This window comes from Pristiophorus japonicus, chromosome 6 (genome assembly GCF_044704955.1).
Source record: "Pristiophorus japonicus isolate sPriJap1 chromosome 6, sPriJap1.hap1, whole genome shotgun sequence".
Classification (NCBI taxonomy): Eukaryota; Metazoa; Chordata; class Chondrichthyes; family Pristiophoridae; genus Pristiophorus; species Pristiophorus japonicus.
The window spans coordinates 210,441,389-210,467,725 of NC_091982.1; the positions used below are offsets into that span (position 1 = coordinate 210,441,389).

The 26,337-nt window shown below is 44.2% G+C and overlaps 1 protein-coding gene across 4 annotated transcripts in view; it reads left to right on the forward strand.

Moving 5' to 3' along the window:
* The window catches only part of ift80 (intraflagellar transport 80 homolog (Chlamydomonas)), a 352,701-nt gene extending 327,703 nt beyond the window's left edge, over positions 1–24,998 (forward strand). For all 4 annotated transcript variants that reach the window (XM_070882337.1, XM_070882338.1, XM_070882340.1 and 1 more), the window contains 2 exons: positions 5,934–6,057; positions 24,513–24,998. In XM_070882337.1, the coding sequence (XP_070738438.1) occupies positions 5,934–6,057; positions 24,513–24,638 (250 nt within the window). In that variant the 3' untranslated portion in view covers positions 24,639–24,998. The remainder of the gene's footprint in view (positions 1–5,933; positions 6,058–24,512) is intronic.
* The last annotated feature ends 1,339 nt before the right edge of the window (positions 24,999–26,337 follow it).

Here is a 26,337-nt window from a genome sequence, read left to right on the forward strand (position 1 = left end):
TACCGAGGCGGTCCACCAGGGAAAGAAAGGCTACCGACCGCCTCAGCTTGTAAATAGTTTTCACTTTGACTTCGGCGGGGGAGTGATGTTGTGTATCTGTAAAGCATGCACTACGATGTTCCGCCACCAGTGAGTGCATCCCCTGACGTCCCAAAGGATTCCAGCATCCCTTGGGAGCACTGTATATAAGCCGGCCCCTAAGGCCTGTTCCTGACTCTGGAGTGTCTTAATAAAGACTGAGGTCACTGTTACTTTAACCTCCCTGTGTGCAGGCTCATCTGTGTTCGGCACACAATAGTTTAATCATTTAATGAGATGTAACTCCCCCTTTTCAAGCTATTTGTTCACCTTTCCTGGGTCTCCCCTTGTTATGCATCATCCGTGAGTGAGAGGATAGGCAAGGAGACTGTCTGCTGGCTTCCCTCATTGCAGCTGTAAGACTGGTTGTCAGGGGTGCACAAGTGTGGCCCAGGTAATTGTCCCTTGATTTTCCCTATCGCCTGTGAGGAAGCATTGGACCTTAGTTCAGTCTCTTCTCATGTGGCATGACTAAGTCTCGTGGAGGATTTCGGGGATGATCCTGTCCCCACATCTAAAATTTACCAGCCATACGAAAGTTTTTGCCAATTTTTTTTCATGTTATCTGATATATAATGTGTTGTAAATGTTAATGGCAGAGTTTAGTCCTGATTTTATGAAGATTTCTTCTAGCTAACACTTCAGTTTAATTATATGTAACTTATTCAATATAATGGCCTAGAAATTGCGGTTGGAGATGTACCTCCGGAGTATGCTTCCGACCCGCGAAGCATTTACATAATTACCTCCTGGCCCCCAGGCTCTGTAGAGTTGTGGTCTCCGGACTTGAAGCAGATGGCAGTGCAATGGCCCATGATTCCAAGGACGCAGATGGTTCGGAAGCGTACCTGGGATCACGTGGACTTGATCCTCCAATGACAAAGGAGAATTCCTTTGCAATTTACGATGGAAATCCCCTAATGATATGCAATGGCATCCCCAAATAATGATACAATGTACAGAATTCTAATAATTATAGAATTGCAATTTTATTCATAAGCATAAGTTCCTTTATTGCACCAACATCAATAAAAATTAAATTTTGTAATAAGTAATTTAAAACATCATTAAGACTGTAATCTAGGTCAATATTTGCAAAAACTCATTTTACATAGGATATACGGCACAGAAACAGGCCATTCAGCCCAACCAGTCCATGCCAGCGTTTATGCTCCACTTTAGCCTCCTCCCATCTTTCCTCATCGAAATCTATCAGCATAACCGTCTATTCCCTTCTCCCTCATATGCTTATCTAGCATACCCTTAAATGCATCTATGCTATTTGCCCCAACTACTCCTTGTGGTAGCAAGTTCTACATTCTCACCACTCTCTAGGTAAGGAAGAATCTTCTGAATTCCCTATTTGATTTCTTGGTGACTATCTTATATTGATGGCCTCTAGTTATGCTCTTCCCCACAAGTGGTAACACTCTCTCTGTATCCACTCTATTAAAACCTTTCATAATTTTAAAGACCCCAGCCTTCTTCTTTCAAGCGAAAAGAGACCCAGCCTGTTCATCCTTTCCTAACAGGTATATCCTGGCATTTCTGGTATCATTTTTGTAAATCTTCTGTGCACCCTCTCCAGTGCCTCTATATCCTTTTTATAATATGGTGACCATATTACACACAGTACTCCAAATGTGGTCTTACCAAGATTCGATACAAGTTTAGCATAACTTTTCTACTTTTCAATTCTATCTCACGAAATAAACCTAGTTTGCTATTTTTTATGACTTTTGTTAACCTGTGTCGCTACTTTTAGTGATTTGTATATTTGTACTCCGAGATACCTCTGTTCCTCTACCCTACCCAGACTCGCACCCTCCAAGTAATAAATGACTTCCCTATTCTTCCTACCAAAATGTAATACCTCATATTTAACTGTTAAAATTTATTTAAAAATTATATGCCTATTCTGCACATTTATTAATGTCTTCCTTCATTTAAAGTGTATGTGCATAATTTTGGATTTTTAAATGTTTTATTTAAGCCATTTATACTTACGCTGATGCAAGCAGGCCCTACACCTACTTTTACCAGTCATAAGAGTTGCGTGGGCAATTGCTAGGGAGTTGTTGGGCAAATAGCCCAATTCTGTGCCAGCAATACTCATTTTTCAGGCGGTTCAGATGATCTGTCAAGGCATATTTGGACAGATTACAAGTTCTGGATTTCGCGAATCTGCGGGCCTTTCAAAGGGACTATGAGTACGCCATCGCAGACACCACAATTTCAGGGCCAATATGCTTTGTGCCAACCTTGGCAGCTGAACTTCTCCTTAAATGGCTATATTAATTTTGTATGTTATTATGATTAAATTATCATTTTGATCATGTTTTTCTTTTTTTTTAAATGATCCACTTTCTCATCTAACACTTTTAAACAATGCAAAATAGATGAAACAAAAGTCTTTCTCAATTTGTTATGATACAACATCATAATGTATGTTTTTTGTACCAATTGATTCGATTCTACTCAAAGGAAGGATCTTTATGATTGATCAGATCTCGCAGATGCTTTCTCTGATTAATAAGAGGCTCCTATGGCAACTGCTCACCCCACTCCCTTCGCCCCACCATTGGCGGTTCTTTCCTCAGTCATCTAGGACATAAGCACTAGAATTCCCACCCGAAACCTCTGTCTCTCCACCTCACTCTCCTGCTTTATCATCATCATTGGCAGTGCCTCGGAGTCGAGGATGACTTGCTTCCACTCTAAAAGTGAGTTCTCAGGTGACTGAAGAGTCCAATATGAGACCTACAGTCTCTGTCACAGGTGGGGCAGACAGTGGTTGAAGGAAAGGGTGGTCGGAGAGCCTTCCGCTGTCCATGCTTGGTTTCTGCTTGTTCTCGGCGATGGGACTCAAGGTGCTCAGCACTCTCCCGGATGCTCTTCCTCCACTTTGGGCAATCTTGGGCCAGGCATTCCCAGGAGTCGGTGGGGATGTTGCACTTTGTCAAGGAGGCTTTGAAGGTGTCCTTGAAGCATTTCCTCTGCCCACCTGGGGCTCGCTTGCTGTGTCGAAGCTCCGCATAGAGCGCTTGTTTTAGGAATCTCATGTTGGGCATGCGGATGATGTGGCCCACCCAACGGAGCAGATCGAGCGTGGTCAATGCTTCGATGCTGGGCATGTTGACCTGAGCGAGAACACTGATGTTGGTGCGTCTGTCCTGCCAATGGATTTGCAGGATCTTGTGGAGGCAGCGCTGGTGGTACTTCTCTAGTGTTTTGAGGTGTCTGCTGTATATAATCCAACTCTCTGAGCCATATAGGAGGGCGGGTGTCACTACTGCCCTGTAGACCATGAGCTTGGTGCTGGATCTGAGGCCCTTGTCTTCAAACACTCTCTTCCTCAGACGACCGAAGGCTGCGCTGGCGCACTGAAGGACCAGGGTGGCCTCCGGGATGGCAGCTCCCTAGAGAGCTCTCCCTGAACAAATTTACCCCCAGCCATCCATTGCCATTCTTTATTCTTTCTCCCCCAATCTGCCCCCCCTTCCCTCCCCCCCACTGTTTAAGCTTCCGCTGGCCCTAATAGTGTGTGCATTTCTTATCCCTAAAGTGCAGTTCTTACCCCTAAAATCCATGCTGGAAGGGCAGCTACCTGAGACCACTGCCCATCCCCCAACCATGCCTGCTCCTTGCCTCCATCTGTGATTGCCGGATTTACCACCCAGATCGACTTTCCTACTGCCAAGACTTTCCACCTGGGCCTTCCTGCTGCCAAGACTTTCGCTCCCCCACTGGATGTGGCTGACTCAGCTGCTCCACTCGATCCTGCTTTAAGACCCTCATTAAAACCTATTTCTCTGACCAAACTTTTAATCACCTGTCCTAAAATCTACTTCTTTGGATCGGTGTAAATTATTGTCTGATTAAACTTCAGTGAAGTAGCTTGAGATGTTTTCCTTTGTTAAATGGCCTATATAAATATAAGTTATTTCTGACATATTTTAGTTGTTCGACCCCAGTACAAGAAAAACTTGCAACAGAAGCCTCCTGTATCTAGCTTCCCCACCACATACATTTTGTGAGATATTGTGTGTGTGTGCATGTGCGGGTGTGTGTGGGTACGTGTGTGTGGGTGCGGGTGCATGTGCGTGTGGAGGAGGCGCAGGTGAGTAAGTCAGTGTTCCTGCTTCCTGTCAGTTCAGGGAGACCTGTCCTCTTGCCTAAGATCATCCAGCTTCACAAATGCTGAAACTCAAAACTTGAAGAAAAATAAACAGAATCTTCATCCCTCCCAGCACATTTCTTCACTTGATACAAACAAAATCTAACAGGAAAAGAAAGTGTCCTATTAGCTATTCTATAATTATCATAACATTTTAATTGTACTTTTACTCTTAAATGTAAAGAAAGATATTTTAATTTCTTAGCAATATCAATCCTCTCAAATAGTTTATTTCACACAGAAGCATCTCATGACATGCTACTTCTCCCATACAAAAATAAGTTTATGTAAGTTTAAAATAATACCGAATTGTTGAGAAATCTGATTAACATGATGCCCATGAGAGTTCTTCACATGACGACGTCAGTGTTTCCTAATTAGTCAGTTTAAACAATTTTGTTGTCACATCCTATTTAACTGACAAAATCTCTCGCTGCAAATCAGCATCCTCAGCAAGTAATTTTGTAGATTGATGTAATTAATTCAAAATTTAACATGTTAAAAAAAAGAATTTAGCCCAACCATCATGAGTTCTCTTTGTATTTTAATTTAATAGCAAAAACTTATAATTCAGATGTTTGAAGTTGTGAACCATGATATGAGGTAACAAAATATTGATCATTTATTTTGTTTTAATTCATATCCTTAAGAACTTTAGAAAATATTTTATGTTTTGCCACAATTATATATATATTGTAAATATAGGGATGGATTTTCAGCTTTTGAGATTTCAGGGTGGTAATGGCAACGGGGCGGTCCTGATAGCTCCTGGAAAAAGTTTGCGTCCTGATCTGCAAAATTCAGCAAAAAATGAGGTTCCATGATCAGGGGCACAAAATCAGGCGTTACATAAGGAAGTTTTTGCAGCCCATCTGAAAATCGTGATGTTAAAAAAAGTTTTGTTGATTTAAGGAACTTCATTATTGCTCAATGCCTTGGAACATAATGTTGTATATTTGTGGAGGGGGTGGAGTTGTTACTTTATTGCAGTAAAATTTATGATTCATCCTTTGCCATTGATGTCTTGTGTATCATTCCAATGTTCACATATTTAAAATGCCATCACTGAAGTTGTAAGGGCACTGTAATGCCGATAAAAGTGCCGTTTGCAAGTCGGAGCTTCACTTAGTGTGCTGTGCGTAACCGTTGCAATCAATATGACCTGCGATGTAGGAGCCTTATTCCTCCATTTAAATACACTGCCAATACCGCCTGCGGCACCCTGAGAACGCCTGATTTTTCAGTCGTTTCCTAGGGCAAGCGTTAAATGAGGTGTTCGGGTCGAATTTTGCATCCGGGGCTGTAGCGGAGCATTGCATGATGATTGACGTCATGATCTCAGTGAAACTAGAGAACGAGGCGGTAAGTTTTTGCGTCGCCGCAAACCATGAGCCGAATTTGTCGGCCGGGCGGTAAAAGCTGGACGCCCGGCGTTGCGCCTAGAAACACCATTTACCGTCCCTCCGGGTGCTAACAAGGTGCAAGCAAGCCGAAATTCCAGACTCATTTTGGTCATTCTTGACTTTAACTGGAAAAAACAAACTAAGGGAAAAGGTAGAAAAATAATTCTTGAGGATATTCTGCTAGTGATGCTATTCTTGGTTTTGATTAGTATAATATGCCACATTACTGTTTTCTGTCATCTGCATTTAAGATTTTCATTGATTTTCAAATGCAGAGCTCTGGAGTTGGCTGTCAAATACAAGACACACGTAGATACTGTGCTAGCTTACAGGAAGAAATTTTTGGAGGATTTCCACAAAGAAGAATCAAACAAGAGATTTTTACAGTATGCAGAAGGGGTAAGTAACTAGAAAAACAAATTGTTGTCAAGTCTGTTCACCCATCTGACATGGATGCCAGGGCGCACAGCTGTCATGAACTGTTCTCATATAATTTTGTAGAAAAATTTAATTTTACCACTTTATTTGCAGTCCAGTAGTTCACTGGGATATATTAGGGAACGTCTAAATCATTATTTTTAATCAGATTCCTCGGTCATGTTGCTCACATTGAATTGGAGGTTATGCTATTGGCGGTGGAGGAAGTCACTGCACAACTCTAGTGAAAACATTCAGAATTAGGTTCTTATGGGAGCATTTACACTGCAAGCCCAGCATTGGTGCCAAAGAAATTCCACTTCTTAACAATGTAATCATTGGCAGAGTAAATCCAGAGTTACGATCCGATCTGACTTTTGAGTGAATCTATCTGACACTTCCAGGAGGAACTCTGGGACACTTTCTAAATCTACCTGATCTTAATTGAAATATTAAGAGAGCAGGAACTCTCCCCTCTCATTCTCTCTCTCTCTCTCTATAATATATATGTATATAGATTTTTTTTTTTAAACTGATGGGAGAGAAGTCTGTACATTCATGAATTCATGAACGAGCAGACCTGTCTCTGGGTATGACATCCACCCTTCCAGCTAGGCAGGAATGAGGAAATTAAAGACAATGTCCCGGACTTTGCATTGAAAATAACGGTGAGCATAACAGCGTCACTGTTGCTATGGAGTCAATCGGACAGCAACTTCCGGAGTACACACATGCGCAGTTAAATGCAGACATCCGAAGGTTGCGGTCTGAGTTACCCTGCTGCTCCATAGGCTGTGCTATAACAGTACCTTGCTCATAGATTCGGCATTGAAATCCACTTAAGGGCGTGAGGTTGCAATACTTACCCACTTATCATCACAGGCAGTCCCTCGGAATCAAGGAAGACTTGCTTCCACTCTCAACATGAGTTCTTAGGTGGCTGTACAGTCCAATACGAGAACCACAGACTCTGTCACAGGTGGGGCAGAGAGTCATTGAGGGAAGGGGTGGGTGGGACTGGTTAGCTGCAAGCTCTTTCCACTGCCTGCACTCTCTCGGCGACGAGACTCGAGGTGCTCAGCACTCTCCCGGATGTGCTTCCTCCACTTAGGCCGGTCTTTGGCCAGGATCTCCCAGGTGTCAGTGGGGATGTTGCACTTTATCAGGGAGGCTTTGAGGGTGTTCTTGTAATGTTTCCACTGCCCACCTTTGGCCCATTTTCCGTGAAGGAGTTCTAAGTAGAGCGCTTGCTTTGGGAGTCTCGTGGCTGACATGTGGCCTGCCCAGCGGAGCTGATCAAGTGTGGTCAGTGCTTCGATGCTGGGGATATTGACCTGGTCGAGGACGCTAATGTTGGTACGTCTGTCCTCCATGGGGATTTGTAGGATTTTGCGGAGACATCGTTGGTGGTATTTCTCCAGCAACTTGAGGTGTCTACTGTACATGGTCCATGTTTGTGAACCATACAGGAGGGCGGGTATTACTACATACCTGTAGACCATGAGCTTGGTGGCAGTTTTGAGGGCCTGGTCTTCAAACATTCTTTTCCTCAGGCGGCCGAAGGCTGCACTGGAGGCGGTGTTGGATCTCGTCGTCAATGCCTGCTCTTGTTGATAGGAGGCTCCTGAGATATGGGAAGTGGTCCACGTTTTCCAGGGCTGCGCCATGGATCTTGATGACTGGAGGACAGTGCTGTGCGGTAAGGACAGGTTGATGGAGGACCTTTGTCTTGCTGATGTTTAGCGTAAGGCCCATGCTTTCGGAACTTACCCACTAGTTCCCCACTAAACACGCCAGAAAAAGTTGTGGCTGGTGCATTCAGGTGTAAGTGAATTTTTAGCGGCATGGTAAGTCTTAATTACTGCCAAACAACCTATCTAACACTGAAAATTTAATTTTACAAGTGTGGAATCTCATTCCTTCAGAATGTAATTAGTACTGCAAATTTTTTTAAAATTATATTTTTTTTTATCTTTTCTGTCTGTCTCTTTTATCTCTCTTAATCCATCTTTCTTTCCCTCTTTTTATTTCGCTTTATGTACATGAATTAAATCTAATTTATACTTCCTGATTTAGACTCGGCGGGAGGAATTTTACCATAGCGAGTGGGTGCAGGCGGGAGATTAGATGGTCAATAAATTGAAGCGTGTTAAGAAGCTGGCTACAACCCACTGACTTCTGGGTTTTACAGAGGTAGGACCAGCGGAGTGGCAGTCAACCACTCCCAGGTGGCAGGTTGGCATTTTAAATATGTTCATGAGGTTGGAAGACTTGGATTTAAGCAGGTTTTATTGTGGCTGGCCAGGTTTCCTGGGGAAACCCAGGAGCTGCAGCGAGGCGAGGACAGCCTCAGGGAGCCCTCCTTATGGGCCAGGAAGAACAGGTGTGCTTTCTCCTGGCCCCCCAAGCACCCTCCATCCTCCCACCCCGCGATCGGACACTCCGTGCTGTCAGTGATCAGACTTCCCTTGGGATCGAACCCCCCCCCCACCGGAGTCGGGGATCGGACTCTTCCCCGGGTCAGTGATTGGACCTACCTGCGCCTGCGGCCATCCAACTGAAAGCCAAGTCTGTCAATCAGGCTCACTTCCCAGCGGGGAACCAGTCAGTAATAGAAGACATACGCTGTGGAGTTGAATCTCCACAGTGAGCAGGGAGACCCAGGCTTCTGGGTTTCCCCACACGCTACCGGATCTCCTGCGTTGGGAAGTAAAAATTTCCCCCTGTGCATCTCATTGAGAATACTTCATTCTTAATGGTTGAAGAGCCTCGCTTTTGCTTTACCTGCTCACACATGCCACAGATCCACTGTAAAGGGCACCATGCTAGATCAGACATCCAATGCCAGCAAGTCTCTGCTCAAAAGCCCGCAAAAACTCTGTGGGCAGCTGTTAGCGTAGTGAACAGCAAGTGCCGTTCCTTCGCCGCTGACGGCAAAATCTAGGCCGATAACTCCAGACACTAACCCGAACCACAGTCGGTATGGTGTAAATGTACCCGAAGAGGTTTCCCCAGGGCTGCGAGTAAGTATTTTTTGATTAGTTTAAAATAAATAATGTTTTCCTACTGGTTATATGGGGAAGTAGCTCTTTATTGCAAATCTATTTAGTATGTTGCACAGGGACCAGCAGTGGGCCAGAATAATTTTGAGGGCAGCTAGAAGCTCTCCTTCTCTTGCTGGCCCCACAAAAATAAAATAAAAAAATCTTCACTGTTTTTAGAACAAGCTGTGACTGTCCCTTTATGGACTACTGGTTAGGCCACTCCATGCCAAGGACCAGTGGGCCTCCACAACATATGCCATACCCATTGGTCCATGAAAATCCCATTGGGGCCCTACAATGGGCATAAATGTCCTTTAGGGAATGAAATCTGCCATCCCTACTTGGTCTGACCTATATGTGACTCCAGACCCACAGCAATGTGGTTGACTCTTAAGTGCACTATGAAATGGCTTAGCAAGCCACTCAGTTGTATCAAAACCACTACGGGAAACTATAATAAGAATAAAACCAGACGGACCACCCAACGTCGACCTAGGAACCGGATTCGACCCTGCAAAGTCCTCCTCACTAACATCAGGGGACTTGTGCCAAAATTGGAAGAGCTGTCCCACAGTCTATTCCAACATAGTCATACTCACAGAATCATACCTTTCAGCCAACGTCCCAGATTCCTCCATTACCATCCCTGCGTATGCCCTGTCCCACCGGCATCACATGGACCCCGGTGTTTCAAGAATGCAGCTCACCATCACCTTCTTGAGGGCAATTAGGGATGGTAAATACATGCCCACAACGACACCCACATCCCATGAATAAATAAAACAAATGAAATAAATATATCCCCAATTCAAATAGTGAATGAAGACTCTCCCCTCGTTTAGGCATGGGCATTGACTGTCTGTTTCACAGCATGCTCGAAAATTGCCTCAGGTTGCCAGTGGTGGGACTTTTTAAAATATTTTGTTTGTCTATCACTCCATTTTACAACATAAACGGGGCATTCGGCATATGACAATGTGTGGTTGGGTGAAGTGGATGGAGAGGCACGAGTTAGTTTAATTAGCAGTCGTAGTGACCAATCCCTGGATCGGCGGTGAGTCAGAGGCCACTGTTAATTTCCTATCCAGGAAGAAGGAGGAGAACAAAGACCCATTTGTGAAGGTCAGTGTGCAGAGAGAATGGCTTAGACAAGACTAGTGCCAATCAATTGTGTGTAAGGATTTGTCTGTTTCACTGAATTGACCCAGCATCTACAGCCCTTTGGAGAGAGAGTTCCAGATTTCTATTACCCTTTGTGTGGAAAAAGTACTTCCTGCCTTTATTCCTAAATGACCTAGCTCTAATTTAAAGATTATGCCCTTCTATTCTGGATTCTCCACCAGACAAAATAGGATAAATACAGAGAAACTATCAAAATCCCATCATCATTTTAAACACTTTGATTAGATCATCCTTTAACCATCTGAACTCAAGGGAATACAAGCCAAGTTTATGCAACCTGTCTTCATAATTGACCTTTTAGGCCCCAATACCATTCTGGGGAATCTGCAGTGCACCCCCTCCAAGACTAATAGATCTTTCCTGAGGTTCCAAAACTGAACGTAGTAGTCCAGATGGGGTCTGAGCAATGCACTGTACAACTGAAGTATCACTTCCTCAGTTTGTATTCCAAGCTCCTTGATATATGGCCCCATTTCTGCTGGCGTCTGCCTGCTATCTTCGTGGGTAGCATCTTGAGATAGGCAGTCTGAGCATCCACCTGTTTCAGGCAGGAGGCCACATGTAATATGCAAATGGAGTTCCTGTAACATACCCTGACTGCAATTCTGCGGAACAAATGGGTGGAGCGTGCGTCGCACACACACTACCTATTGTACCAGGCATTGAGCAGCTTTACCAGCGCTTCTTAAAGTGTCACACTTATGAAGCAGATGGCTTATGAAGAAGATGGAAGCAGACGGAATTAAGAGGAAAATGGTGGTATAGATACAAAATTGGCTCAGTGACAGAATGCAAAGGGTGCTGGTGGATGGATGTTTTTTCATACTGGGAGATGATTTTCAGTTGTGTTTTCAGCCCATTACTCTTTCCAATTTTTATAAATGACCTAGACTCGGTGCAGGGAGCAGAATTCTAAAGTTTCCAGAAGATATGATACTTGGCAAAGTAGTAGATATTGATGAGGATATTTATAGGATTCAGGATGACATAGATAGAGTGGTGAACTAGGCAGAAGCATGGCAGATGGAGTTCAATACAGAGAAGTTTGAAGTGATGCACTTTAGGAGGACTAATGTGGAAAGATAGTATAGGGTATACTATAAATGGCACAAATTTGAAAAGTGTAGTTGAGCAGAGTGACCTTGATGTCCATATACACAAACCCTTAAAGGTGGCAGGGCAAGTTGATTGGGAGTATAGAGCACAATTTAAAAATTTGCAGATGACACAAAACTTGGAAGTATAGTGAACAGTGAGAAGGATAGTGATAGACTTCAAGAGGACATAAACAGGCTGGTGAAATGGATGGACATGTGGCAGCTGAAATTTAACGCAGAAAAGTACGAAGTGATACATTTCGGTCGGAAGAACAAGAAGAGGCAATATAAACTAAAGTGTACAATTCCAAAGGGGGTGCATGAACAAAGAGAGCTTGGGGTAAATGTGCAGAAATCATTGAAGGTAGCAGGGCAGGTTGAGAAAAAAGTTAAAAAAGCATACGGGATACTGGGCTTCATAAATAGAGGCATAGAGTACAAAAGCAAGGAAGTTATGATGAATCTTTATAAAACACTGGTTCGGCCTCAACTGGAGTATTGTATCCAATTCTGGATGCCGCACTTCAGGAAAGGTGTGAAGGCCTTAGAGTGCACAAAAGATTTACTAGAATGGTTCCAGCAATGCGGGCCTTCAGTTACATCGATAGACCGGAGAAGCTGGAGTTGTTCTCCTTAGAGTAGAGAAGATTGAGAGGAGATTTGAGAGAGGTATTCATAATCATGAGGGGTCGAGACAGAGTACATAAGAACATAAGAAACAGAAACAGGAGTAGGCCATATGGCCCCTCGAGCCTGCTCCGCCATTCAATAAGATCATGGCTGATCTGATCATGGACTCAGCTCCACTTCTCCGCCTGCTTCCCATAAACCTTTATCCCCTTATCATAGAAACATAGATAGAAACATAGAAACATAGAAAATAGGTGCAGGAGTAGGCCATTCGGCCCTTCTAGCCTGCACCGCCATTCAATGAGTTCATGGCTGAACATGCAACTTCAGTACCCCATTCCTGCTTTCTCGCCATACCCATTGATCCCCCTAGTAGTAAGGACTTCATCTAACTCCTTTTTGAATATATTTAGTGAATTGGCCTCAACAACTTTCTGTGGTAGAGAATTCCACAGGTTCACCACTCTCTGGGTGAAGAAGTTTCTCCTCATCTCGGTCCTAAATGGCTTACCCCTTATCCTTAGACTGTGACCCCTGGTGCTGGACTTCCCCAACATTGGGAACATTCTTCCTGCATCTAACCTGTCTAAACCCATCAGAATTTTAAACGTTTCTATGAGGTTCCCTCTCATTCTTCTGAACTCCAGTGAATACAAGCCCAGTTGATCCGTCTTTCTTGATAAGTCAGTCCCACCATCCCGGGAATCAGTCTGGTGAACCTTCGCTGCACTCCCTCAATAGCAAGAATGTCCTTCCTCAGGTTAGGAGACCAAAACTGTACACAATACTCCAGGTGTGGCCTCACCAAGGCCCTGTACAACTGTAGCAACACCTCCCTGTCCCTGTACTCAAATCCCCTCGCTATGAAGGCCAACATGCCATTTGCTTTCTTAACCGCCTGCTGTACCTGCATGCCAACCTTCAATGACTGATGTACCGTGACACCCAGGTCTCGTTGCACCTCTCCTTTTCCTAATCTGTCACCATTCAGATAATAGTCTGTCTCTCTGTTTTTACCACCAAAGTGGATAACCTCACATTTATCCACATTATACTTCATCTGCCATGCATTTGCCCACTCACCTAACCGATCCAAGTCGCTCTGCAGCCTCATAGCATCCTCCTCGCAGCTCACACTGCCACCCAACTTAGTGTCATCCGCAAATTTGGAGATCCTACATTTAATCCCCTCGTCTAAATCATTAATGTACAGTGTAAACAGCTGGGGCCCCAGCACAGAACCTTGCTGTACCCCACTAGTCACTCTGCCATTCTGAAAAGTCCCCATTTACTCCTACTCTTTGCTTCCTGTCTGACAACCAGTTCTCAATCCATGTCAGCACACTACCCCCAATCCCATGTGCTTTAACTTTGCACATTAATCTCTTGTGTGGGACCTTGTCGAAAGCCTTCTGGAAGTCCAAATATACCACATCAACTGGTTCTCCTTTGTCCACTCTACTGGAAACATCCTCAAAAAATTCCAGAAGATTTGTCAAGCATGATTTCCCTTTCACAAATCCATGCTGACTTGGACCTATCATGTCACCTCTTTCCAAATGCGCTGCTATGACATCCTTAATAATTGATTCCATCATTTTACCCACTACAGAGGTCAGGCTGACCGGTCTATAATTCCCTCTTTTCTCTCTCCCTCCTTTTTTAAAAAGTGGGGTTACATTGGCTAACCTCCACTCGATAGGAACTGATCCAGAGTCAATGGAATGTTGGAAAATGACTGTCAATGCATCCGCTATTTCCAAGGCCACCTCCTTAAGTACTCTGGGATGCAGTCCATCAGGCCCTGGGGATTTATCGGCCTTCAATCCCATCAATTTCCCCAACACAATTTCCCGACTAATAAGGATTTCCCTCAGTTCCTCCTCCTTACTAGACCCTCTGACCCCTTTTATATCCGGAAGGTTGTTTGTGTCCTCCTTAGTGAATACCGAACCAAAGTACTTGTTCAATTGGTCCGCCATTTCTTTGTTCCCCGTTATGACTGCAGGGGACCTACGTTTGTCTTTACTAACCTTTTTCTCTTTACATATCTATAGAAACTTTTGCAATCCGTCTTAATGTTCCCTGCAAGCTTCTTCTCGTACTCCATTTTATCATTTAAGAAACTGTCTATTTCTGTCTTAAATTCATTCAATGTCCCAGCTTCCACAGCTGTCTGAGGCAGCGAATTCCACAGATTTACAACCCTCTGAGAGAAGAAATTTCTCCTCATCTCTGTTTTAAGTGGTGGCCTCTTATTCTAAGATCATGCCCTCTAGTTCTAGTCTCCCCCATCAGTGGAAACATTCTCTCTGCATCCACCCCGTCAAGCCTCCTCATAATCTTATACGTTTCGATAAGATCACCTCTCATTCTTCTGAATTTCAATGAGTAGAGGTCCAACCTACTCAACCTTTCCTCATAAGTCAACCCCCTCATCCCCGGAATCAACCAAGTGAACCTTCTCTGAACTGCCTTCAAAGCAAGTATATCCTTTCATAAATATGGAAACCAAAACTGCACGCAGTATTCCAGGTATGGCCTCACCAATAACTTATATAGCTGTAGCAAGACTTCCCTGCTTTTATACTCCATCCCCTTTGCAATAAAGGCCAAGATACCATTGGCCTTCCTGATCACTTGCTGTACATGCATACTATACTTTTGTGTTTCATGCACAAGTACCCCTAGGTCCCGCTGTACTGCGGCACTTTGCAATCTTTCTCCATTTAAATAATAACTTGCTCTTTGATTTTTTTCTGTCAAAGTGCATGACCTCGCACTTTCCGACATTATACTCCACCTGCCAAATTTTTGCGCACTTACTTAGCCTGTCTTTGTCCTTTTGCAGATTTTTTGTGTCCTCCTCACACATTGCTTTTCCTCCCATCTTTGTATCATCAGCAAACTTGGCTACGTTACAATCAGTCCCTTCTTCCAAGTCGTTAATATAGATTGTAAATAGTTGAGGTCCCAGCACTGATCCCTGCGGCACCTCACTAGTTACTGGTCGCCAACCAGAGAATGAACCATTTATCCCGACTCTCTATTTTTTGTTCGTTAGCCAATCCTCTATCCATGCTAATATATTACCCCGAACCCCGGAACTTTTATCTTGTAGATAGAGAGAAACTGATCCCATTGGTGGAAGGGTTGAGAACCAGAAGACACAGATTTAAGATGATTGGCAAAATAATGAAAGGCGACATGAGGAAATACTTTTTAACACAACGAGTGGTTAGGATCTGGAATGCACTGCCTGGAAGGTTGGTGGAGACAAACTCAGTTGTGGCTTTCAAAAGGGAATTGGATAAGTACCTGAAGGAAAATAAATTGCAGGATTACGGGGAAAGGACGTGGGAGTGGGACTTACTGAAGTGCTTTTGCAAAGAGCTGGCACAGACTCAACGGGCCAATTGGCTTCCTTCTGTGGTGTAACCATTCTATTGGGGAGAAATTCATTATCGCCCTGTTTGGGGGTGGTAACATTTGAAAGTCAGGAAACTTAGCGCCAGGCACTAATGATACACCGCTCTCAAAAAATTGGCTTTAGCACTAAGTTTTTACTTCCTTCTTGGAGTGCTAAGTTCAGCAGCGTTGCATAGAAACATAGAAAATAGGTGCAGGAGTAGGCCATTCGGCCCTTCGAGCCTGCACCACCATTCAATAAGATCATGGCTGATCATTCACCTCATTCCACACTGGGCCATGCAGCGCTGCCAAGTTCAGAGGGACCTTCCCTCCCTTAAAGGGAAAAGCCATCGCTACAGGCTCTGTAATTTAAAACAGACCGACCTGGACCACCAAGGGAGGGGCAAACCTGCGCGATCAGCCTGACACTCAAGCAGAGTGCTGGGCTGAACGATCGTAGGAAGGAACCCACAAAGAAAGCAGCATCAACAAAGGAATGTTTTTTTTACTTACCTCGGCCACCTTGCCTTTAATCATCGCCCCGAAGCGGCCAGCCACCGATCCATGCCTCCTGCAGCTGCCGGTGTTTTTGCCTGGCGCTGCTGCAGGGGGCGAAAGTGAATTTCGGGTTTGGGGCGATGCGCATGGCGATGACGTCACAATCTCCGGGCGCAGGAGATCGGGGCGCAACGCTGTAGTGCCGCCAGTAAACTCCCAACTAATATGGCGGGAGTCGATGTCAGCGCCACGCCCGGTCATAAAGGCATTTCCCACCCTTAACGGGAGGTGCAAATGCACCCAGTTTCCAGCCCTATGATTCTATAATTGAAGTCCCCCATTATTCTTATTCTATAGTTCTTGCACCTCTCTGTAATTTCCCTGCAAATTTGCTCCTCCATATCCTTTCTAGTAGTTGGTGGCCTATAGAATACACCTAGTAGTTTAATGGCACCTCTATTGTTTCTTATCTTTAACCAAATAGATTCTGTCCTTGATCCCTCCAGGGCATCCTCTCTCTCTCCAGCACTGTAATATTCCACTTAATCAATACTGCCACCCCACCTCCTTTTTTTCTTTCACTCTCTTTCCTGAACACCTTTTATCCAGGAATATCTAGTACCCAATCCTGCCCTTTTTTGAGCCAGGTCTCCGTTATCACCACAACATCATATTCCCATGTGGCTATTTGCGCCTGCAACTCACCAACCTTATTTACCAAGCTTCGTGCATTTACACACGTGCACTGTAACCTATCTTAGGCCTATTTGTACCCTTTCTTAGTCTGACCCCACCTAATACCATTCTATTTCTTACTCTAGTGTTATCTGTCTCCCAATCCTGTATTCATCTGTTTCTCCTTTCTAATGCTACATCCTGGTGCCCATCCCCCTGCCAAATTAGTTTAAACCCTCCCCAACAGCACTAGCAAACCCTTCCCACGAGGATATTGGTCCCGGCTCTGTTGAGGGGCAGATTCATAGGTTCAGTGCCTATTTAGTTGTGATTGTTGTTTTAATGAGTGTGAGGTGCCAATAAGATGCAAATGTGAAATTTGCATGTAAAATGGCATGGCACCCAAGGTATGGGCTAGAATTTCCCCAGAGCCTACCAGCGCCTGATTGCCACCCAAAAAACTGTTAAGACTAGGAAGATTATCGCCGGCGAAAACTTCCCGAAAATGATTTTTTTAATCCGCCCAGCGAAAAATATGGGCCTGCACCCCCAATCTGGATGAAAAAGTGCAATTACGGCTAGATTGGGCGATGCCTAAAGAAAATAGGTGATAAATTTAAAAATCTATAAAAATTTACCTCGAGGCTGTGGGTTGGGCCTAACACGAGAAAAGGAATAAAAATAATTAACTAAAAAAAATCAAAAAAACATTCCCAACATACTTTTAAATTAAATCACCCCAACAGATTTTGAAAATAAATAGTAAAAAACCAATCATTTACCTTTTTCTTGCAGACCTACTTACCTCCCGCCCAGCTCTGCTGATCCTCGTGGGCGGTTTTTAAAAAATGTTTTTCATACTTACCTACGGGTCCCCGCTCAGTAAAAAATTGCACCAGGGCAATCTGTGGATGTTGCACGCCGGCGGTCCGCTCCCCAGCAGGACTTCAAAACCGCCGACGTGCCTCAGGTAGGGAATTTTTCACTGACCCGGTTCTCGCCCAAAACGGTCAATACCGCCGAGAAACCGGGCAGGGAACCAGTGCAAATTCTAGCCCACTGACACTCAGAAAACGCAATGGTCCCAAAAATGTACGGGACCGTTTTCCCCGATATTGCTGTGCTGAACCAGGACCTCTACCTGCCAGTGCTCCCTAGAATTGTCACTGCCATCAATTTATCTTCAAATTTAGCATATCCATTGGTGTTTCAGTAGCACAACACATGGGAGTAGTGTACTCCTGTGCTCGGAAATTGCAGCCTTTAAAATGCCAGATATGGCTGACGATCGCACCAGTGGGCTGGAGGAGCAGCGGGTAAATAGTCAAGAGTTTGATACAGTGAGTTGACTGTCAGGTAGCTATAATGGATGAATCATGTAAGATTTTGTGGCATTTTTAAAGAATGTCTTCAAGTGCAGGAGCAAGGAAAGGCAGCGACAGAATGAGGCAGGGCTTTGGAAGGAGGTCGAAAATAAGAGCCTAAAATATTAATGTCGGACACAAAGGAGAGAAAGATTGCAAGGTGCCCATGGGAGGAAATCTCAGGGAAGTGTCTCCTCTGTGTGTGGGGGGGGGAGGTGTCTCTTTCACCCTCAGAATTGCAAACCGGTGCCTGAAAAAAGAACGGCGGGCAAGGTAACAAATTGGCCACTCTGCATTTTCATCTTTGGACATCATGGTGAAGGCAAGCATTTAAGAGATGAATTTTAGAGGATTAACAGTCTGTTGGTGCCCATGGTGTCCAAAGATGAAAATGCAGAGTGGCCAATTTGTTACCTTGCCCGCCGTTCTTTTTTCAGGCACTGGTTTGCAATTCTGAGGGTGAAAGAGACACCTCCCCCCCCACACACAGGGGAGACACTTCCCTGAGATTTCCTCCCACGGGCACCTTGCAATCTTTCTCTCCTTTGTGTCCAACATTAATATTTTAGGCTCTTATTTTCGACCTCCTTCCAAAGCTCTACCTCATTCTGTCGCTGCCTTTGCTTGCTCCTGCACTTGAAGACATTCTTTAAAAATGCCACAAAATCTTACATCTTACATTATAGCTACCTGACAGTCAACTCACTGTATCAAACTCTTGACTATTTACCCGCTGCTCCTCCAGCCCGCTGTTAATCCTCTAAAATTCATCTCTCAAATGCTTGCCTTCACCTAATTCACTCAATGTTATTACTGGAGAATGCCTTGCTGGGTAGGGTACGAAAGTGAGTATTCTGGACATTAGCGAGCTAACGTACTACAAAGAGCAAGCCATGGAGCTGCTGGGGAGGTACGCTGCTCTAGCAATGAGAGATGGTGAAATTGGTGGGACAGTTTACACAGCAGGTTACTAGGTGCAGACCTACATAGTTGCATTGGCATCCCTATGAAGCAGCAGATAGCCAGAAGCTTCCACAACTTTCTCTGTCTGCCTCATCCCAATCCTTAGCTTAAAACCTTCCTTTCCTGCAGATTAATCAGAGCAGTGAGGGCAGGCAATGAGAAAGAGAAGGAAGATGAGGAGGAGGAGGAGAATCAGGAGGGAAGAAAATAGTTTCTTGTGGACTATGATGATGATGAGGAAGAGGATGTTGAAAACAAGGCCGCACAGGAGTCTATGGAGCAAGATCCGGTCACTAATTCCCCCATGTTCCTCTGCCCCACACTCCTTGATGTCATACACTGCATCACCTGCTTTCTAACTCCTGCACACCAGCTCAGAAACTTTCATCTGGGGGAAATTAGAGAAGATGAGGCACCAGGTGATTTACAGAGCATGAGAGAGCCAGAGAAATGGGAAGTGGATGAAGCTGTGCCAGCTTCCCAACAGAGGCAGAGGTGTAGGTTGTCCATGGGGTTGAAATCTTGGGACCCAGATGGTTATTCATCTGAAAAGAAGGATGGTGCAGCAGAATTACACCTACCTACAAGCACTGAGATCAGTCTGCTAGGGTGTACCACGACTGACAGCTGTGACTCTGGAGATGACCATCTCCATTTGCAGTAACATCAGGAAAGCTATTTCCTCATTGCAGAAATCAATTGAGTGTATGGCATCATTGGAATCTCAGATAGTCCACCCCCACCCCCGCACCTCAGAAACGGCTAGGGACCCATTGGTGCCTCATCCTCAACGGAAACACTGACTGCTGCTCTGGCCTTTGAGGGTTTAAGAGGCACTATGGCCTCAATTTTCCACATGGGCCATTTTTGGCGCAGTTGAAGAGGTACGTTCGATTTTTTTTGTGGCCCGACTACACCAGAAAAAAAAGTTCCGAGTTTCGCCGGAATTATCTGTGAATTTGGCGCAGTGCACATGGGCCTTAAGCTCTGTGGGTGGAGCTTAAGGCCTGCGCCAAAAACTGATGTTGCCAGGGTAACGAGGGATGCTCAGAAGGGCTGATGCTTGGAATGGAAACTGACCAAGGGCTGAGGCTGGAAACTGCTGACAAAGGGCTGAGGCTGGGCTGGAAACGGAAAATGACACCACTGCAATCCCGGGCCAAATGGCCTCCCTGCCCCGGGTGCCGCTGCCAACCTGGGCCAAAAGGACCCCGCACCGACCCACGCCTATCTCAGGCCGAAAGGACGCCGCACCGACCTGCGCCTATCTCAGGCCGAATGGACCCCGCACCGACCCGCGCCTATCTCAGGCCGAAAGGACCCCGCACCGACCCGCGCCTATCACAGGCCGAAAGGACCCCGCACCGACCCGCGCCTATCTCAGGCCGAAAGGACCCTGCATCGACCCGCGCCTATCTCGGGCTGAAAGGATCCTGCACTGACCCGCGCCTATCCCGGGCCGAAAGGACCCCGCACCGACCCGCGCCTATCTCAGGCCGAAAGGACCCTGCACTGACCCGCGCCTATCCCTGGCCGAAAGGACCCCGCACCGACCCGTGCCTATCTCAGGCCAAAAGGACCCTGCACCGACCCGTGCCTATCCCGGGCCGAAAGGATCCCGCACCGACCCGTGCCTATCTCAGGCCGAAAGGACTCTGCACTGACCCGCGCCTATCCCGGGCTGAAAAGACCCCGCACCGACCCGCGCCTATCTCAGGCAGAAAGGACTCTGCACCGACCCGCACCTATCTCAGGCCGAAAGGACCCTGCACCGACCCGCGCCTATCTCAGGCCGAAAGGACCCTGCACCGACCCGCGCCTATCACGGGCCGAAAGGACCCCGCACCGACCCGCACCTATCCCGGGCCGAAAGGACCCCGCCCCACGTGTCTTCAGCTCGGCTGAAACAATGGCATCCTCTCTCTGCCGATTTTGTCTTGTCTGCACCAATTTCCTTAAATGTAGGGAAGGTTTTTCAGAAGGAAAACATCTCCTTCCATCAAATGTCACTCTTGAAAACATCAACCTGAAACTATCAGTTATATAAAATATTGCATAATGCATTGCAGTATATTTAAGGAAGTGTTCAAATGATAATCTTTTCCTAATAGATGTAAAATGACTGTCTTGAAGAAAACTGTATTTCTAAGGGGGAGATAAACTGTTTTTAGCTTGGCCTATCTCTTGTAGTCTGTTCTGTCTGTGAGAGACAACAAGCAACAATCAACAAGCTTCCCGCTGGAGTGGAACTAAACTACAGAACCAGTGGGAAGCTGTTTAACCTACGCCGCCTCCAGGCCAGGTCCAAGATCACCCAACCTCTGTCATTGAGCTGAAGAATGCGGACAACGCCTGCGTCTGTGCACATTCAGAGGCTGAACTCCAGGATATAGTCAATGTATTCACTGAGGCATATGAAAGCATGGGCCTTACGCTTAACATCCGTAAGACAAAGGTCCTCCACTAGCCTGTCACTGCCGCACAGCACCGCCCTCCAATCATCAAGATCCACGGCGCGGCCCTGGACAATGTGGATCATTTCCCATATCTCGGGAGCCTCTTATTAACAAAGGCAGACATTGATGCGGAGATTCAGCATCTGCGCCAGTGCAGTCTTCGGCCGTCTAAGGAAAAGAGTGTTTGAAGACCAGGCCCTCAAATCTACCACCAAGCTCATGGTCTACAGGGCTGGCTGTAGTAATATCCGCCCTCCTGTTTGGATCTGAGGCATGGATAATGCATAGAAGGCACCTCAAGTCGCTGGAGATATATCACCAACGATGTCTCCGCAAGATCCTGCAAATCATCTGGGAGGACAGGCGCACCAACATCAGTGTCCTTGACCAGGCTAACATCCCCAGTATTGAAGCACTGACCACACTTGATCAGCTTCGCTGTGCAGGCCACATAGTTCGCATGCCAGATACGAGACTCCCTAAGCAAATGCTTTATGCAGAGCTCCTTCATGGTAAACGAGCCAAAGGACAGCGGAAACATTATAAGGACACCCTCAAAGCCTCCCTGGTAAAGTGCGACATCACCACTGACACCTGGGAGACCCTGGCCGCAGACCGCCCGAGATGGAGGAAGTACATCCGGGAGGGCGGTGAGTTCTTCGAGTCTCAACGCAAAGAGCATGAAGAGGCCAAGCGCAGGCAGCGGAAGGAGCACACGGCAAACCAGCCGCACCACCCCTTCCCTCGACGAATGTCTGTCCCACTTGTAACGGGGTCTGTGGCTCTCGTATCGGACTGTTCAGCCATCAAAGAACTCACTTTGGGAGTGGAAGCAAGTCCTCCTCGATTCCGAGGAACTGCCTATGATGGGTGATGATGATGATGATGATGAGAGATCACGTTCCAGACATCACCACAGTCCAGGCATCACGCTCCCTGCATCACGCTCCAACACTCCATGTATCATGCTGTATTTCAGATGCAAATCGATCTTAAAATGCTGGTTGAAACTGACAACCACATTCCAAACTGCAAAGTGCCTTGGCCAAACAACTGAGCCTGTGTGCCCTTAAAGGGAAATGGCACTTTTGCAAATTATATATGAATGATGGGCAGAAAAAGACCAGCTGGTCTATCAAGCCTGCACCACACTCATAGTGGTCTATTCCCTATCCCCCACCCCCCGCCTCCGCTCCCAATCGCCATGTAACCTGCTGGGAGAGGTATAAGAATATAGTTATGTTTTTACATTATTCTAATACAGAAAAATGTCATAACAGCTAATGTAGGAAGAGTCGGTTTAAACTGTGTTCTCACAAATTCTACCTTTGCCCCTCAATAACACTGATAACTTTTGAGAAGGATGCATTTCGGGGACAAAGACATTGTACTCTGAGGATAGGCACATGTAGATTATTAAATAAGCAAGCTAGTTGGCATTAATGATATATTAGGAAGCTAAAATGGTTGTTAGGTTAATACACTGGCTTTTTTATCACAGCAGGGGAGCGTGTAAAAGAAAGCAATTACTGCAGTATAAATAAGGGAATAGATTCATTTCACTATAGAAGTTGCAAGAGATAAGACGTCAAAGGCTTGTGCAACAAAGGCTATAGTTAATGTACCAAGACCTAATTGTCCACCAATCTGTTCAATTATCTAAGGGTCATAAAATACCCAGTACAATTAAGTCCAGCAAGAACTAGACAATGAAAGAAAATGTTGTAAAAAGACATACAATGTTTCACTTAGTAGGAACTTTGGCTACCTTCAAGACGAGACAGTGGTGGGTTAGGGTGGGTTACACCACGTTACTCTAACAATCAGTCCCTGACAGAGGCACGTTAATGCCGAACAGTTAATTCTTACATATGAGAGATAATCTAGTCCGAGGTCAGTTATTCAAGTAATAGGTTGGACTAATGGGGTATGATGTTTTCCAAAGGATCAATTTAGCCACAATTAGGTGTTGATGTGATGTGTTTAATGCTTTAGTCCTTTGTGTTTAATGCTTTCCAGTTGGACTAATGGGGTATGATGTTTTCTGAAGGATCAACTTAACCACAATTAGGTGTTGATGTGTCTGCCTCAGCCAGGAGCCTACACTTGCTTATTTATAAAAAGAGAAACAACTGTCCTCACTCAGCAGATATAAGGCAAAATATCATCGCAAGAGGCTTTAGGCCATTTCAAGTGATGTGCTTAATGCTTTAGTCCTTTGTGTTTAATGCTTCCCACCCCTGTCTCTGGCTGTGCCTGCACTGAACTTAACTCTAGGTAAGGTTTTTCAGAACTTACAAAAGTGGACACTTAATCTGATCTAAGTTAGTTTGGAGTAACTTTTCGCAGTTCAAATTTGCAAAACACCCCCTTTTGAAAAAAAAAAACTGAACTAAAACAAAACTAAACTAACTCACTAGAGCTGGAGCAAACTAAATGCCGAGAATTGCGATTTCTAAGATACTCCAAACTAAACTAGTTGCTTAAAAAAAATAGGAGCAACTCCACCTGAAACTTGGGCCCAATGTGTTCATAATAGTGTACTTAATAACTGGCCTTGAATCTGGCCAAGACTGTTGAGAAACAAGTTATGTGCTCTAATGGGCCCCAAGTGAAGTGATTTTGACCTGTCTTTTTTAATCTTATTCGTGGAAAAGAGTCCACAGCACAAAACTACCCATTGTTTGGCACCAGAATAGCCACATAAATGACAACTTTGGAAATGTTATTTTGCCCGACTAGGTTCTACTGCAGTTTGGGTCAAGCACGTTATTGGGATACTTTAGAGGAAAGTTTATCCTGCATCTAATCCATTCTATATAGGACCTAGAAGCCCAACACAAAGTAGGAAATATTCTATTGTCATTATTGATACCCTTCACTGGAATACACACAGAATTCACTTCCAAAAGAAAAATAATTTTAACTTTTTCTTGAGTTTTGCTGGAATTGTTTATATGCATATAAATTGCATCTTTATTCTGGATGCGAATAGCAAAATAACAAGCAAAAAAAAAACATTCACCTGAAATCTCTCTGTTAGTGGGAATTTACATAGAATATTGAATTTGATTGAAATACTTGACTAATACTGATTTCATCTAATATCTTATGTAGGTAGAAGTTAACTGGGAAAAAATCCAAGCCAAAATCGAAATGGAGATTTCAAAAGAACGAGAGCGTGCAGCTACTGTTACTCGTGTAGGTTCAACAGGATCCAGGAGTACATCCTTACACCGGTAATGCAAGTGCTCAGGGTTAGGTTAACTTTACATGGACCTTATATAGCAGACCATTTAATCTCCTCAAAGTTCTTTCTTCCTTCCTTTTGTAGTTGAGGACCTTGGGATTACATGTAAAAATAAAGTTCAGTAAGTTTATTTTTGAATCACAGTACAACAACAAATAAATATTTTTCAAGTAAAATCATCCATGTATTATTAATTGAGAATATACTTTGTGTATTTTTCAGAAAATTGTGGTTTTCTCTTCGATATTAAATTGAATGTAGAATTAATGTATTTTAAAATAAATGTAATCAACTTCTGAGGCTTGTGTTGCAGTTCTGACCAAACAATCATCTTAATAAATGTTCTCATTGTATGTTACTGGTAATAAACTAAAATTGTATAATGTCATTTGGAGTTTTTTATTTAATGTACATGATATCATTACATGCATATGCATGATTATTTTGACAGCCTGGTTAGTACATTTCCATTTCCATATTATGGTTATATTAAACAGTGTGAAATTTGACATTTTATATGCTTTTTAGAAATTTGTTTATAATCTTTTATAGTATCACTTTTTAAAAATTACTGGTTTTAGTGCAAATTTATCTAAAATACCTTTAAATGGTACTGTGTTTAAATTTCTTCCATAACTGTTAATATTGAATATTCCAGATTATTAGATAATTATGGTCAAGCAAATGCATTGACTGAGAGCAGAATTAAAGCATGTTCCTCGAAAGCAGTGAGCAGAGTTCTTAAACTGCAGTTTTTGGCCTATCGACTGATAGTCACAATGGTTGATCAAGTTTGATGCTAGAATAAAGGGCCTTGAATTGTTGAAAGAATTCAGCTATGCTCCATGCTTGGTTAGTTTTCCATCCCCTGTGTCACCACAAGTTACTCGGGAATGATTATTTTTGCCATAATAGAACATTTCTTCATCAGCAGTATTTCCTAAACAAATTGTAATAATTGCTACACTGTTCCATTTTAATTTATCTAACAGTATTAATAAATTACAGAACCTAGAACCAGTTCCATGGAAAAAAGGGGAAAGAATAAAAACTATTCTGCAGCAGCTGAAATTATTTATTTCCTGGTTACACTATTTATACAAGAGTCTATTGAGTGTGTCTTATAAAAATAACAGGGTTGTCGCAATGATGTTTAGCGCAAACACTCATTGACACACTGTAAATGGTTGTCATCGTAAGCCATTGACTTTTTAACTCAGTTCATTGTCATGACTAAGAGAATCTGTTCACTGAAATCTTATCTCTTTTTACTCTGACTTTGATATAAAGGGAAGTAACAAGCAATAACAACACACATGAAGGCCAGAGCCAACCCACAAGCCTGTCACATGAGTTTCTAGCAGAAAAGTAAAAAATGCTGGTTTTTAGATTTTGTTTAGCCCTTTTACGGTGAGGGGCTATTTAGTCACAAAGTATGAATTCCAGAGCTCCTGATTGTAGCCCTACACAATGGAGGGTAGGAGCATGTTTGTAATATTTACATTTTCTTCTACAATACAGGAAATGTCATAGCCAGAATAAATAATGACATCTCACAAAGTGATACTGACCATAACGCAACTCACAAGCAACAATGCCATCAGTGAGTTATGGTCAGCTTTATGGTTGGAGATATTTATTATATCTAATGCTGGGCTGGCCATAACATATAGGGGGAGAAATTCAGTTGCG